The sequence below is a fragment of the Chionomys nivalis genome, chromosome 19, assembly GCF_950005125.1.
Source record: "Chionomys nivalis chromosome 19, mChiNiv1.1, whole genome shotgun sequence".
NCBI classification, from domain to species: domain Eukaryota; kingdom Metazoa; phylum Chordata; class Mammalia; order Rodentia; family Cricetidae; genus Chionomys; species Chionomys nivalis.
In genome coordinates this window covers 47531975-47549207 of record NC_080104.1, presented here as the reverse complement: position 1 = coordinate 47549207, position 17233 = coordinate 47531975, and the positions used below count along the sequence as shown (strand labels likewise).

The window sequence follows — 17233 nt, the reverse complement described above, 5'->3', positions numbered from 1 at the left end:
TTTGGCAAGTTCAACCCAATGGTGAAGTCCACATCTTTGCTCATCAAACAGAAAGAATACACCTGCAAAAGGAGACTGTCAACCCCACCAGAGAGTCAAGATAAGGTAAGCTGACCAATAAAAAAACTCTTTCTGGAATCAAGCAAATGAGTTTGAAAATATCATTTGTGGGTGAGGGGATGGGTTAGCATTAGGAGGGTGCTAACCAGATAGTCATGAGGACAAGAACCCAGCGCCCAGTGCACAGTTGAGTGTCCCGTAAGCGCCTGGAACTCTAGCCCCAAAGGACGGGATGCCTTCTAGACATCACGACTGCACACAAGCACAAACATGGGTACACAAGCTCAAAAGTGAGCACGCACGCGTGCACTCCCACACACATACACACTAAATAAAACCTAAAACCTACCATTTGTTTAGACTACATTTTATCTTGGTTTATGACTCCACATTCTATGGGACAAAACAAAAGGAAATCTTGGCAGAATTCCATTTTTTTTTTACCACACAGCTATTGAATGCAAACCAACTTAAACACATAATCATCTGCAGTGTATCTCTAGTCAAAATTACTTAATCTGAATGTAACAAACCAATTAGTCACATACACCTCCCTCCCAAACATGGCCTGAACTAAGAAAAAAAAAACAAAACAAAACATGTCAATGTCACAAAAGAAAAACAAAGGCAGGATAGAATATGATTAGATAAAGGACTCGGTGCCTAAGGGGCTTGGACCAAAGAAGTAAATCAATGAAAATTAGATGTGTCAGGGACACTGGGGCAACCCTCTGTGTGTACAGCAATACAGTGTCAGAAACAAACTTCCTACAAGTGATGTTGTTATGGTTATACACAAAAGTACCCTTGATGTTAGGAGAAAGATGTTGTTTGCAACTGATCTTCAAATGATGTAGAAAATAAAACAATAATCAGGAGAAAGCACATTAACAGCAGAACACCTAAAGTACAGGTGGAAAGGAGTTCCGCCTGGCCAAGGGCATAGCTGGCTAGCGTGCTGTCTCAACCTTTGTGGGAATTTTCCCAAGTACTAAGAGGCTAAAGAGAACACCATATGAGTAAAACAAAAATACAAAGTTGGCAAATAATGAAAAACTATATGAAGTCTTCATTAATAAAATTATATATTCCATAAGCCCAATTTTCTAAACCAAGATAAATTCATTATGTTTTAATATTGAGGCATTACTTATTTATATTCTTAAAGAATAGCCCTAAACTTTATACTTTTTTAATTAAAACTTTATTATGAAGAGCTTGCGAATAAAAACATTAAATTAAGTGGACTTAACTACGCAATAAAATGTCTTGCTACAGAATCCCCCGTGGGTAAAAACCAAAAATTTCTCAAGATGGGATAGACAACAATACTGCTGGAAAAGATGACAGAACGGAACTCAGGTCCACACAGATCAGAAGAAAAACACAAACGCCATGCCTTCAAGAACTGGGCTGTTGTGTGAAATCACAGGTGACTTCAGGCTCCTCTCCAGAGCAGGGCATGGACAGCTGGACAGATGTGGCGGCTCCCATCCGGCCACACAGTCCAGCGACCCCTCTCTACGGGAAAGTATGGAAACAGATAAAAACAACTGGAACTTGGCTGCAGAAACATCACTGGACGAATTATAGGGAAGGGTGTTGTCAGGAGAGGGTGGGGCACAGTAAACACTACCCTTGGCAAGAGATGAAGTTCAGACTGCTTGAAGAGCGGTCTATCCTGTGCTCACTCGGGTCCCTGCAGAATTTACGCCAAGGATGTGTAACTGGGCCGCAGCACTGCTTTGTTGCCATGGACCTGGATAAAACCCGGTGGCAAAGCTTCGGGTGGAAAGGTGGAGGTACAGGAAACACCCTCACCTGCTCAAAGGGCACTGCCGGTCTTTCCTGTGCTGGCAGAGGTTTGGAAACCTGCCCATTCCTCCCACGGGAAACAAGAAATGCATAGGTCTTTCTATGAACTCGCTTGAATATTAACTAGAAAGAATATTGCCATAATATAGGCTGATGATATACATTTACATATCGTCCCTTAAATTCACAAAAATATACCTTTTAAGAAAAACTTTTAAAGTCTATTTTTTTTCCTTTGTCTCTAGGTGTATGTCATGTGTATGCTTGTGCCTTTAAGAGGTCAGAAGAGGGTATTGGATCCTCTGGAGTTGGAGTGACAGGTGGCTGGTGAGCTGCATGATGTGGCTGCTGGGAACTGAACTCAGACCCTCTACAAGGGCAGAGAGCCGTACCAACCAATCATCCAAGTCTCGAGCTCCCACAAATACCAATGAGGGGTCTGGGCTGGAAAAGCTGTCTGCTAGCATGCACTTCCATTATGATGTGTTCTTAGGGAATAGATGGTGTTCCATCCCATCAATAACCCCAAGCACGCAAAGAAAGAATGTTCAGTTAGTAAGGCATCTGTCTCCACAGTCCTTTCCTCCATTCCCTGTGACTCCACGGATGTCAAGAACATACGTCAACACAAACGTCATGAACCACCGTGCTCTTGGGAATGCAGCATCTAAAATGTCTGGGCTATGGCTCAACGGTGCGGTGCTTATCACAGAGCAGCAGGCCGCTCACGCTCACCTTGTCAATGGAAACCACCAGAGTGGGCTCCACCTTAGCTTCAATTTCTTCTGGTCCGTAAAAACAGTGGAGTTTACCCCCTCTCAGAGCACAGTACAGCCTTCTCCAGCCAACTAGACCTTTTACTGTTTGCTGGAAATAAAAAAAAGTCAAGAAACCATCAGTCTAAGTCACTACCACCTCAACTCTAATCTCAGCTCGGTTTTTACATAATCAGTTAAGGCTTCGGAACTTTTAAAATGTGATGGAATTAGCCATTCATTGGCTTGACAGTAAGGCTGAGCACCCCAAATCCAAGAGCGGGGAAGTCTAGAATTCTCAGAAGCATTAGGCAAAATGAAGGTAATTATTACCACACAATTTTACACACACAAAATCATAAATCAACACAGATTTGGGAAAGCTAGCCTATTAAAATCTAGTGCTTAGAATCACACAGCAATTCATCAAAGGGCCCGGGGAAATTATAAAAATAACTCTCTCTGTACTGAAAATAATTCCCCTTCACTTCTTTCAGAACACTAGAAAACGGTGACTACCTGCTAAGAATGCAAATTTTCTTTCCTCCTAATGGAATCTTTTAGAAAAAAACTATTGATTCATCGAAGTCCACGATTAATTATTTACTGAATATAAATAACTCTGGCTATAAATAAATCAGGAGAAAGTGAAGCCCAGAGGCCCAAACTGCGCCAAACGCTGGCTGCCAGAGGGGCCTTTATGGGAAAGGTGCTGGGCAGCCAGAGTCGCTTTCCACACGACAACTGTTGCCAGGGTCCTGTGCCTGTGGGACGGGCGATCCGAGGGAACTGGAGAGGCAGCTCCGCAGTCAGCCAGACTCCAGGAGGCCCTCTTCGGTAGCCGCTCTTCCCACCCCACACCTTCCGCAGCTCATGTCCGGTAAATGGTACAAAGGCTAACACTTCTAGAAAGGCCGCTGGAGCAAGAGCCTGTGTAGTAAGTGTCTGATTAGCACTCCACAGCTGAAGGATAGATGTGAGGTCCTCTACCTGCTCATTAAGGAATCCCGCAAATGCATCTTCGGCCATACAAGCTGGCTGGGCCACTAACCGGCAGCACACGTTGCCATACAAAGGGAGCCAAAAGGAACAGTCCTCTGGTTAAGGAAGAGAGGGAGGGAAAAAAACAAGTGATAAATATACATTTAAGGTTGTTACACATTCCAGAGTTTTCCTTTCTATGTTTCTTTCCCTTTATACAATAACATTTTAAAATTTTAACATCATGGCTCATCTACCTGAATTCTGATGTAATACTAAAGGATACGGGAGCGTGTGGAGAAGCCAGGGCAGGCCCAGGCCAACAGTGTGGTCAACTGGAGGAACGGTGGCAGAATAGTGGCCTTTCGTCTCCTGACTTCAGAAATAATCGTTCAAGGGAATTCTTCAGAGTTTAATAGAAAATAGTCTAATAAAAGTGACTTGTGGTCATCAAATTTCACTTCTTGCTCTAATTTTCACTATAATTAGCAAGGTGTGCTTCTAAGTGGAACATTATTTCACCCAAGTTAAAGACATTTAAACACTTCAGCCCAACTTCTTAGCCTTCCCCTATTGAACAAGTAATCACGAGCCATGAGAAGCAGCCTCCACCGCGAGCCTGCGTGTGTGGGTAGGGAAGGAACTGTGAGGTCTGCGCCCAGTGATGGCATCGACAGGATGAAGAGGGACAGGATGAAGGGGAGGGAGGGGGAAGGAGGAAAGAAGGAGGACTGGGGGAGAAAGAGAGGGAAGAGGAGGGGGAAGAGGAGAGGAGGATGCCAGCATCAGACATCAGAGTTTCAGCAAGCCGGCTAAGGGGAGTTCACACCAAGGCAGAGCTTAGATACAGGTCTGTCTAGCCTAGAAAAAGCAGAAAGAGAGGGGTGCACATCCCTGAAGTGAAGCCACGAAGAGTGGCCAGGTGTCAGGAGGCACAACCAAGCCAAATAAAGAGTGACCACCGGGAGCAGCGAGAAGACACCGTGAAGCAGTGGCTGACCAGCGTGGGAACACTAAGCTAAAGGGAGGAGAAATCAAGGTCCCCCTGGAGCGGTCTGGAAAGCGCATGGTGGGCTGAAATATTCCAGAGTATTCGGGGGGGGGCAAAAAAGAGCTCCAAGAAAGGCCTTAAAACAACACAAAGCCTCTTGAACAAATGCAACATCCAAATGAACAAGGACGTCGGCACATTGCGATGCTCTTACTGACAGGAAAGGAACCAGCCCCCAACAGGCAGAGAGCAGAGCCAGAAAGACACACTCAAGTCACATAACGAGCCAACACCCTGCAAACACAGAGGAGGGCAATCCTACTTCACCAGCGGTTCTCTCTAAAAATGCCAAGTTGGTGAGAGTCAAGAGGGAGACTTAGGAACAGAGCAGAGGCACTGCAGCCTTTGGACAGAACACCACCAGAGCAGGGCAAGAGGCATGGAGTCTGCACACTAGAAAGGGCCTCACGTGCTGAGGCGGCTGGTGGCGATGACGTGGCCAAATGGCTCAATAGTACTTAATACACGTTACGATTCTTGGGGTTTGTAAAGCATGCGGTAAGCAACTTGCTATCACGTGTTTGTGTGCAGGGGGAAGATCGAATGAACCTGCAAGTTTCTTGTTAGTTTGAGTTTATTTTTAAAAGTTCTTTCAGAAAGGGACAGAAACCTACAAGACGGCATTCCTTTGGTGCAGGATATAGTACAGTGTAGGCATATCCCTTCTACCCATACGGAAGCAAAGCATGGGTAATTTACTCTGGGCATTGGGGTGTAAACAAATATCCGGTACATGCTGTCACGTCAGGCTGTCTCACATTGACAAGGATTTTAGGATGTTCACTACACCCTGATAACTAGCTGTTGGCTGCAATCATTATTTACTTAGAGCCTTAGGAACCCTGAAAAAATACTGGTTTGGATAAAAATACAGTTACTTAGTATTCTAGTTGGCTTTCTGTTGCTGGACCACCAGTGCTGGTCCATCCCTGAGGGAACTCAGAGCAGGAACCCAGAGGAATGCCGCTTACCAGCGTGCTCTCTGGCTTCTGCTCAGCTCCGTTTCTTATACAGCCCAGACCCACCTACCCGCCTAGGGATGGAACTACCCACAGTGGGCCAAGCCTTCCTTTATCAATTTAGCAATCAAGAAGATGCTCGACCAACATGCCCACAGGCTAATCTGAGGGAGGCAACTCTTCAGTGAGGTTCTCTCTCTCTTCCTAGGTCTGTAAAGATGATAGTAGAACCTAACCAGGACACTGAGGATATACTAAGATACATGGTGGCCAAAGTTTAGTAATCAGTCAGTGGGGGGAAACCAGCCTAAATAAAGAACAGAAACGAAAACTAAAATGGATTCAAAACTTCCCTAATGCATCAGCCTACTTTAGACTACCACCTTCCGGGACTAACCCAATCTTTTTATTAAGACCTTAGTAAAGGTGACCTGAGAGGATACACACATCTACACAAAACAGTGATTCCACAGTGCACAGACAAAGAGACAAGTGGGAGTCACCTTTCCTAAAACAAGCAGTAAACAAAATAAAAATTCAACACAGCCAAGTGTCTCAGGAACACATAAATTTTGTATATAGGAATTTCAAATTTATGAATGGCTGATGTTGTAAATATCTGTAAGTTGCTTACTTTTAAGTTAGAATGTAATTCCTCAAGACACAGAATCATAAATGATTAGGTTCTCAGACAAGTCCATAAAGTTTGTGCAATCAATAATGTATTTGAACGTGACACACCACAACTAATCATGTGCATAAGATGAGTTCAGATTTCACACAAGGGAGGGAAAATCCTTCCTTCCTGCAGTATCCTTGAGGGGGATGCCAGACACAGAATCCCTTCCTGTAGCATCCTTGAGAAGGGATGCTGGGTGCAAAATCCCTTCCTATAGCATCCTCAAGAGGGGTTGCTGGATGAAGAATCCCTGTCACATCCTGGAAAGGGGATACAGATGTAGAATTCCTTCCTGCAACATCCTTGAGAGGAGATGCTGGATATAGTATCCCTTCCTGTCATATTCTGGAAAGGGGATGCGGATGTAGAATTCCTTCCTGCAGCATCCGAGGATGCAGATGTTTGGTCCCCAGTTCCACATACTCAACCATCACCTGCAATTTCTTACCAAGGCTTCCATAACTCCAGATTACTGAGGAACAGAAGAGTCACAGTTTCTCTGTGCCTCTCGCAAAGAAGAGACCTCCAGGACACTCACTCAACATCTGAGCACTAATTCTACACTTAAAAACACCACCTCTCTCAGGCAGAGTCATCATGTGTGAAATACGTGCATGGCATTGACCATGAGCCTGGCACATGCCAACTGCCTCCGATTATATCCCAGGGCAGCCTCACTCCCATAGTCCACTCTGCCCATGTGTCAAGGCTACTCTCAATCCTAGTGCCCAAAACTTTTGTCAAAATACTTAATCATTCCTTTCTAGCCAAAGGGCACACGAGGACAGGATGAACAGGAAATGAAACTGCCAACTACGGCTCATAAAAATGGCTTTCAAAAGTGAAGTCAAAACTGCCAACCCCCAAGACATGAAAGTCGAGTAGTCCCTACGGACACGTGGGACATGGGGTAAGGCCAGGTCAAGAGACGAAGCCCGAAGTATCCTGTGAAATTTAAAAACAAACAGAATTATGTTCTACAACAAGAACACACCTATTACCGGAATGGAGTCCGACTATTCTAAAGCTTTTACACTGTCTGGGAAAAAGAGAAAACAAGCTCTTACTGTTTACTTTGGTGATTACAAATTTAAGGGTAATTTCTAAGATATTTACAACATAATGTATAAATTTACCAACAGAGGAAAATCTGAATGATAAAAGTAATTACCCCTTGTTTGAAGAGGCAGGCCTATAACATGAAAAAAAATGCATATTTTGAAGTAAAAATAAAAACACGGTTTAAAAATTATGTACAATTTCAAAGGCTCAAATTGGACAAAGCAAAATCGAATAGCCAAGAAGACTAGAATGCAGAACTTGACTCGTCCATACCTCCTGCCACACAGACTATGCACACTCACCATTAATAACAAATAATTAGCGTACTAGTAAATAAGGCACATGGGCCTATTTTGAGAATAAGCATTAAAATAGAGAAAAAGATGTCAATACGAGAAACAGATCGGGGGCAGGCAGAACTGCAGGGGCCGTGTGATATAAAGAATTGAAGGACTTTCCATGTTCATAAAACTCGTATCCAGGCCGAGTCCGCATGGACCTGTGGAAATACTTCCTGGAAATGACCCAAGACACAGGAAAGCAGAGCCTGCAGCTATCTGAAGACAACTCCATTGTAGGGGCGTGGCAGCGCACAATGTGGGGGAGCAAACGCCCCGCCACCAAGAGGGCTTAACACCTCCATCCACACACGGTCCAAATCCTAGCATCTGGGGAGGGACATACAGATGGCAGAGCCATGAAAGACCAGCAGGGAAGCAAACACAACCCATCTAGGGACTTCCACACCCAGAGTTCCTAGGGGACGTGGTACCAGTGAGAAGAGCTATGTAGAGATTCCCCCCCTTAAAAAGGTTAAATCACATGTTTCACAGCCCATCACCTTCCCTCTATTTTTGGTAAATTTTATTATAACTTTGCAGTCACCATGAAATCACCCATCCCGAGAGCATCGGGGCCTCTGGCCTTTACAGCCAGAAAGCACGAAGTAGCCATACACACACTTCCATACCCTTTCCCCTAGGAAATGAATGAGTGTGGAACTCAGCTCCTAGCCCAACACTGCTCTGTATTTCCCACCCCGGGTACAGCTGGCAACGCACTCACAGACCTTCCCTACCGCCTGAGCTTCTTAGACACATTTCCATAGATTCCTTTCAGAAAAAAAAATCCAAAACAATGAAATTAGCATTACTATCCAGGCGGGAGTTAAAATGAACAGAAGCCTGCTTCCTCCGTGCCCTCACTTTCTAGCAGCAGAAGGCGTGGCTTGTCCTGACTGTTAACTTTAAACCCAGACGCATCCAACTGTCAGCCAGCAGAACAGAGAATCATCATCTGAGTCACAGAGAAGGGCACGGAACACTTCAATTCTTTCTATTGGGAGTCAGGGTTAGCCACAACAGCAACAAGAACCCTTTCTCTTTCTCCTCTGGGGGAGAGAGACACAGGGTAGAGAAAACCCAGACGCGTCCATGTGTATATTTGTAAAACCAATATCCCCTCTAGGGGAGCACGCTAAAATTAGGAGTCACCGTCACCACAGGCACACACCCAACACACGTGATTAAATCACATACAGAGTACTCACCATTGCCGTGAACAGATAGATTATGGGTCTTGAAGCAGTCTCCCACACTTTCCAAGGTCAGGGTGGCATGAGCTAGCAGATGGTACTTCGCACCCCTGAGAACGAGATAGAAGGCATCCTTAAGTATTTTTACATGCTGTCTCTATGAGGTCAGCCATTCAAGTGTCCAGCAAAATGAAAACAACAAACAACCTGATCTTAGAGAACAGGGCAAATAACTCAGACGACATTTCTCTAAACACACACAAGAGGCCCCAACCAATAGTGAAGCCATGTTGGACTTTCCCAGGGTAAAGCGACCACAAAAAGGTACCATCTAACGTCTACTGCTAGGAGAACTGACCACCATGAAAACAAATCTGGGGTTGTGGGTACGGAACAGAAGGAACCCTGCCTGGGTCAAGGAGGATATAGAACCTTGCACAAGTGCCAAGCGGAGCAGGAGGCGGCAATGGCTGAGAATAGTGCAGCGGTTCCTCCAAAAACTAGGAGAAAGAGACCATCCCAGGGAGACCCAGCAGTTGCTCCAAACACTAGGAAAGGAGACCATCCCAGGGAGATGCAGCAGTTCCTCCAAACACTAGGAGAAAGAGACCATCCCAGGGAGACCCAGCAGTTCCTCCAAACACTAGGAGAAAGAGGCCATCCTAGGGAGATGCAGCAGTTCCTCCAAACACTAGGAGAAAGAGGCCATCCCAGGGAGATGCAGCAGTTCCTCCAAACACTAGGAGAAAGAGACCATCCCAGGGAGATGCAGCAGTTCCTCCAAACACTAGGAGAAAGAGGCCATCCCAGGAAGATGCAGCAGTTGCGCTTCTGGACCCATACCCACAAGGACGAAAAAGAAGGACGGGAATAAACATGTGAGCACTATGTTCACAGAGGCATTACTTTATAAGACTTGAAAGGTTGAATAACGCAAGTGTCCATCTGAAGTGCTGGCTTAGTGGCTGCACATGAATCTACTGATATTTTGAAATTAACATCTGCCACACCATGGTCCCTCAGTCGGCACCCTGCTGGTTACTCAGACCGTGGACCTGGTAGGGGTCCCACACCTCAGCTCTGCCGCAGTCACAATATATATATAGGTTTATGAAGTCTCTCTTATTCTAGTTATCAATAAGACTTGGGAGTCAAAAGCTGGGGTGAAAATCCACTAGCTCAGAGGCTGAGTAGCAGCTAGCTGACCTTACTTTTTGGCCACAACACACCATGAGACACATCTCTTGCCTCATTCTAGAACCAAGAGAGCTCAAACTCTAGTCCCTGCCCTTTCCTTCCTGTGCATCTTCTCTAACCAAATTGTTGGCTTCTCTATGGCCAATTTCCACCTAGGAATGGATAAATGGCATCTACCTACCTATCAATCTACCAACCATTTATCCAAAGATTGTAAAGAATTATCCAACCTTCAAAAGAAAGCAAATTCTGACACACTCTACATACATACAACATGGATGACCTGTGAAAACGTGATGCTAAATGAACTATTTCTGTCACAGCAGGACACATCCCATACGGTTTCACTCATCCCAAGCATCAGAAGCAGTCAGATCCTTGCGTAGCAGAACAATGGCTGTGAGAGGCCGAGTAGGAAAAAGCAGGGGCAGGTGTGTTAGTGCTGAAGGGGTACAGAATTTCAGCTCAGGAAGATGAAGAAATAGTAGAGACAGTTGGTGGGGATGGTCACCCAGAGCAGCAAAGTAAATCTACCTTATACCCCTCAACTGTGTTCTCAAAAACTGCTAAGACAGCCAATTTAATCACATATAATCTGACGTAATAAAATAAAAAAGCTCAGCTATACATGACACATGTGACGGCACAATCCATGCTCTCAACATGTTGGAGGCAGAGCCAAAAGACTGTGATCCTGAACTCCATAGAAGACCCTATCTCAGGGTCTCCCCATCCTCACATTTATATACCATGATGACAGATTTATAGCCAGTACACGTTATTAACCAATTTACATCCTTAGCACTTTATATTTTGGCAATTAGAAAAACCTGTAAGCTTTTTATAACACAGATGTCTCAATGAAGGGTCTCATTTGCTCTAAGCACATTTACGCAGTCCCTATGATGTGTTAGCTAAGTCTTGTGTCTTGTGCTAGGTGATGGGCATTCCGTTGTCAGTAAGATCCAGTGTTATGTTCTGGCGCAGGCAGGAGCGGAAAAAAGGGAGCAGACAGCAACAAACACAAATATATAACATACCAGCAACTTCTAGCAGTGTTAAAACCTTTGCTATGACAGGAACAAAGGTGAGAAGTACCATGCTAAGACAGTAAGGTAGAGAAAGCGTCTCCATGTCTCCTAGGAAGCAGCACTTAACGAAGTCACAAAGAGGTCTCAGGGCTGGAGAGATGGCTCGGTAGGTAAATGACTTGGCGTGCCAGCATCAGGACCCATGTGAAAATCAAGCAGCACATGTCTGTACAGTGGGATCACCCTTCTGTACGCTGTGAATATATGTTGCTCTCATTGGCTGAGAACAAAAGCTGCTTGGGCCTATGCCAAGGCAGAATATAGCTAGGTGAGAAAACTAAAATGAATATAGGGAGAAAGGACCGAGTGGGGCTTGGGGAAGGACATGAGCCAGGTGCCCAAGAAACAAGATGCCAGCAGACTGGTGACACCACAGCCACGTGACCATACACAGATTAGTAGATATGTGTTAATTTAAATGTAAGAGCTAGTTAGTAATATGCCTAAACTATAGGCCAAATATTTTCTAATTAATATTAAGCCTCTGAGCGATTATTTCGAAGCAGCAGTGGGACCAGGTGAGACAGAGGAACCCCCGTTTATACCTCTGCACGCTCTGTATTGGGTGGGGGAGAAGGGTGGATCACTGGAGGTCACTGGCCAGTCATGCTACCTGAATGGGGAGCCACCAGGATGGGTGAGCTCTAGGTTGGGTGATGGACCCCAAAATGAGGTGAAGAGTGATCCAGAGATATCTTTGGCTGTGAGAAATGCACGGAGTGGATGAATACATATTCCAGACCTGGATGAGCAAATGATTCCAGAAACTGAGGAGACTGCGCAGGGAGAGCTGGGAAAGCAACTTCAACGCCAAAAGGAAAGCAGAAGTGTGGCTGGTACCCATGGGGGCAGGCCAAGGCTGGACATGCAGGCAGAGGTCAGAAGGCACTGGGCTTCGTGAGGCCTAGAAGGGGGGTGGGTTGAAGTCTATGAGGAAGGGGAAATCACCGCAAGTTGAGAGGTGGATAATGAAACCTAGAACTAACTGGACTTTCCAGGGCAAAGACCCTCTTTGACCAAACCCTAGCCAGGCTTCTCCGAGCCTTCTGTTGAACTGGGTCTCAACCTGGGCCTATATAGGCTGCGTGAAGAACTGCACACTGGCCCTAGCCCACGTCTAAAGACGGGTGGGTCCCTGTCTCCCAGTCTGTTTGGACAGCCTCACTTGCTGATGTCCCAGCTGGTAAAACCAGGTAAGCTGCACCCAGACCCACTCGGGACTCCCCTTGGGGCTGTGTGGCATTTCCACGTCCACAACTCTGAGCCCTAGCTTGTCATCCCCCGCCCCTTCCTGCCCCCTTTCAAACCCCTCAATATAAATTAGAGTGGAGAACCATTCTTGCTGGCTTCTGCTCCCTGAGCAAGAGTAAACTGTTAGCACCTGCCTTGACCACTTTATTTCCTGCCACCTTTGTCTGACAAACGCAATCTCCTTCCTTCCGGTTGTGGACTTGAAAGGTCTGGCGTTCCTACCCGCACCGTGGGGAGCGGAGGCTGTCCGGTCTTACAACTAGCACACTTGCCGGAATTCTTAGACAATATGGCGATGAAGTTAGAAAATGGTTGTAGAAACTGAATTTGAGGCTGGGGTAGTGTGGCTCAGTGGTAAGTTGTTTGCCGAGGTATTTGTGCCCAGAACAGGACCAAAAAAAAAAAAAAAATCCACATAAATAACAACTGTATTTTCTACGCCAGTAACCTCAATTTTATGAGTTTTCGTGGTTTTATTATTTTTCTCTCCAAGCGTTGAGGAGTATGTTAAGGGTACATGTGTGCACACAGACCTCGGCTAACCCGGGGGAAAGACAGGTCTGATGGGAATCTTTCACTGTGCCAGCTGACGTTCCACAAACTTAGCTCCCACTAAATCTTTGATGGGATCTCTATAATAACATGCACACGTTTAGCAAGCACATGGCATTCTTTACTGGAATCTCTGCAATGAAAAATGTGCACATAGCAAGCATACAGGAACGCATGCACCTCCTCTAAAACAAAAGGATGTTCCAGAGAAAGTTTTCCAACAAAATCTCTTTTTTAAAAAAAAAAAATTATGTTTTAAGTTTTGTGTGTGTGAGTGTTTTGCCTGCATGTATGTCTGTGCACCAAGTGCATGCCTGGTATCCACAGAGGCCAGAAGGGGGCATCAGATCTCCTGGAGCTAGGGTTGTAGATGGTTGTGAGCTGCCTCGTGGGTGTTAGGCATTGAACCAGGGTCCTCTGGAAGAGCAGCCAGTGCTCTGAACCGCTGAGCCTTTGCTCCAGCCCCTCCCTTGGCTTTTCATTTTGTATAATCCTTACGGACCGACCAGACTAACTTTTAGCACACAGTGTTTCAGGTTAAACTTTATGTAGGAAAACTTGCTATTTTTATTTCCATATTTCAACTTGACAACGTCATCAGCGTGAGGCCTGAGTACAATTCTAGCGGGTCTGAACAGGACATCAGATTTACACACTTTTGCACAAGGTCATTGAGAATCATATCACCACTACTGAAGCCACTAACCTCATGCTCTGTGTGAGTCAGTCTGCTAGCACTGCCTGCTCCGTGTAGGCTAGCCTCTGCTAGCACTGCCTGCTCCATGTGGGCTAGCCTCTGCTAGCACTGCCTCGCACTAAGCACGTTTCCATGGAGCCTTTCATAATTAGCTTTCATTTTCCCCTAGCATCTACATGAGTTCCCCCTACCCCTGCAAAATTAAGGAAGCACGGGAGAAAACTGGAGAATGAATCCAAGGAACCAAAGACCACAAGCACAAGGAGCACGCTAATAGCACACAAAACTGCCTGCTAATACGACGCCAGCTGTGTGGTAACAAGGTGTAATATACGACGTGCTCTCCCGAGATGCTCATTTGTTTTACGGAAGTACATTGTTGAATACTGTAAGTGCTTTAAATTGATAAAGCAGTATCATTTTCCTTGCGAGAAAGAAAAAGAAATAGACTGCCTATCGGTGATTGAATGCAGAACGTGCTGTCTCTGGGAGAAAGATCACTGACAATGAAGCAGAGTTGTCTGCGTTTGTCACCGTGGCTACAACAGTCAACAAGGAAGGGTGGAGGCGCGCGCTCTCACAAGCAAGGGAAAACTGAAAAATATGTAATTATATTAGGTCGATGAGGCTAAGGGAGGCACAGGAGGAGGATTAAGGTGAGAAGGGGTTAACTTGGGTGAGCAGGGGAAAGGAAGCCCCTCGTGCACAGTCAGGCTTGTGCAGAGACTTGGGTGGAAGCAATGAGCCATAGGCAGAGATGGCAAGGCCATGGGAGCGCAGGCCAGGCATGGCTCACACACCCAGGACTGTGGCTGGGCTCCTGTGAGGGAGCAGAGCGATGGCACCGGATGTCCAGCGGGCCAGCAAGGGGCAGAAGCTACACACAGCGCTAGCTGGAGTGCGGGATAAAGACCCCAAATTGTTCTGGGGAGACACAGGGAGAGGCAGCTGCTACGGTCTGAGTGGCTGTTGTGTGGAGGACAGACCTTGGGGACTGACGTGAAAACACAAACGTCAACTAGGGTGGATGCAGGCTGGGGACAGACACCCTCTCGAAGCTGACCCAGTGTGAACACAGCTCAGGAAAGAACACCAGGAACAGCGCCAAGGCTTTGTGTTCAAGCCACCAGAGAAAGGGACTCACTAGTTGAGACGGGGCAGACTGAAGGGGGTTAGGTATGGAACTGAGTGTGGAGCAATTCAATTTAATTGCCCATTATTGGGCAAGCGGGCGGGCGGGCGGGCAGGTGTTGTGTCTAGAGGCAGAAGACACTGAACACCAAAATTTGGGAGTTTTCGGTACCGAGGTGAAATTTAACTTAAGTTAGAAAACCAAGTAAAGGCCAATGATCAAATACAACCCTTTGGATTGAGCTGAAAAGCAGCGATCAAAGGAGACAGGCAAGGAGCGCTCCCCTAAGGTAGAAGACAAACCACGACAGCAGGACCCGAGAAGACAGTCAACGGCTTACTTCACGGGCAGTGACCAGCTGGGCTTACACCGATGAGCCAACAGCAGCTGTGGCAGAGGGTGGCTGCCTGGATGATCTCAGCAGGACTTCCTGTGGGCTGGGATGCACGAGATAGGATGAATGTCGGCTAAAATGATCCAGGAGAACGGGAGGAGAGGAAGGCGAGACAGGACTATGATGACTATTTCCTCAGCCAAGAGCTGTGGAGGACCTGCAGAAGGTCGATACATTTGGGAGATAAAAGAAAAGCTGATGGTTCGGGGAAGTAGAAGGGGGAAGGGATCCATCTCAGTCACTGAGAAGACAGACCAGTAGGATCCAGTGCTCAAGCAGATGAGCCCTGGACAGAGAGAGGCAAGAGAAGCGGGCTGGTGGGTCTGATGGGGCGAGGACGCGTGAATTCACCGACAGTCAAGAATATCAACAGCATTCGAAACACAAGATCAGCTCTGAGAAATGGAGACATCTCTCGGGGAAGGGAAGAAGCAATTATGCAAAATCCTTTAGGAGGTAAAGGGAGATTCCACAGCAACTGAAGATCTGCCCAGTTGTACCGAGCACGCCCATGCGTCCGTGCTCACTTGGAGCACTGGGGAGATGGTAGAATAGGCAAAAATTATATCAAGACTGAATTACAGGCTTAATTTTTTTTCTTGGGCTTTGTATTAGGCTGTTCTCTGATGCTGTGACAGACATCACAAGAGAAAGGAACTTGGGAAAGGGTTTATTCCATCTTATAGCTTATAGTCAGTCAGGAAAGGAAGTCAGGGTAGGAGCCCAGAGGCAGGAACGGAAGGAGAGGCTTTGGAAAGGGGGCAATTTATTGACTTAATTCACATGGCTTGCTCAGCCTGTTTTCTTATAGAAGCCAGGACCGCGTGCCCAGGGGCGGCACCACCCACACTGGGCTGGGTCCCCCTACATTAATCATTAGTCAAGTAAACGCCCCAAAGACTTGCTTACAAGCCAATCTGATGAAGGTATTTCCTCAACTGCAGCTCACTCTTCTTAGATGACGTGGGTCAAGCTGACAAGAAAAACAAAAAAGCCAAACCAAAACAAAAAACTAACCAGCACGGGCTTTAAACCATGATCGTGCCCAGAACCCCTTTCTCCAAGTACTAAAAAGTAAATGCATAGATCACTAGCCTCCAGGTTCTAAGAAGGGCACATCTGAAAATAACAACACGAAAAGGAAAAGTACTAATCAATAATCCCTTCTAAAATGGGTGTGCTAGAATCTAGCCAACAGACGACAGGGCCAGGGACAATCATTGGCTAAACATCGTGTGACTTCAGAGCAAAGCAGCGCGCGTGCGTGCGCGTGCACGAGCGCAGCCTAAGCAGAAACAGGAACACAGCACAGGGAGGAGCTTAAGAGCGTGGGAGGAAGATACAGCTCAGAAGCACACAGCATCCTCTCCAGAGCAGCCGGAACACTAAACTTTATTATTATTTTTGTTGTTTGCTTGGCTTTTCTAGATCCTAGTCCTTAAACGAGTGCCACTTTCCTAACGAGTGGTTGGTGTGGCTAAGCGGCGTAGCTGAAAACCACGGCTGCTATCAATTGCTGGCAGAGGTCTCGGTATGGCGTCTTCTTGAGAACAGCAGAACTGTGACCACTACCTTTCCTTAAAGACCTGCAAGACAGCATCTCTGGGGTCGGGGTGAGCAAGGTGGATACTCTTGGCGCACCTGTGCAGATAAGCCTATGACGCTCAGAGAATGTGGCTGACTTGCTGGTGGCTAAGATGGGGCCCCCACTGTGCCATGCTGTCTTTATGTCTCTCTTACAATTAGCTTACAATTGAAGGGCTCGTCTCAAAGGAAACAAAACGTAGTAGCCACTTTTTATGAGATACAAGAATCCTGAGTGATGAAGTAAGCTCTGAAGTCCAAGGACCTTCAGGACTGACCTGCTGCATGGTCTTTTTTTTTCCAAGGCCAGTTCCTCAGTGAAGTTCAGAACCTATCTTAGCTTTTACCCCCTCAAATCTTTTAACAGTATTGTTCCAAACAACAGATGCCCCATTTGTGCCGGAGATGTGTTAGGAGTGTTGTTTTATACCTGCATTAT

General features: G+C 46.2%; 1 protein-coding gene across 3 annotated transcripts in view; it reads right to left on the bottom strand.

The window, feature by feature from the left end:
- The window catches only part of Rtkn2 (rhotekin 2), a 63195-nt gene that overhangs the window by 16300 nt on the left and 29662 nt on the right, over nucleotides 1-17233 (bottom strand). For all 3 annotated transcript variants that reach the window (XR_009055618.1, XM_057751583.1, XM_057751584.1), the window contains 3 exons: nucleotides 8912-9006; nucleotides 3621-3727; nucleotides 2611-2742 (listed from right to left, as the gene is read on the bottom strand). Coding sequence is in view for 2 of the 3 variants with exons in the window: in XM_057751583.1 (XP_057607566.1) it covers nucleotides 2611-2742; nucleotides 3621-3727; nucleotides 8912-9006 (334 nt within the window). In the remaining variant the exon portion in view is untranslated. The remainder of the gene's footprint in view (nucleotides 1-2610; nucleotides 2743-3620; nucleotides 3728-8911; nucleotides 9007-17233) is intronic.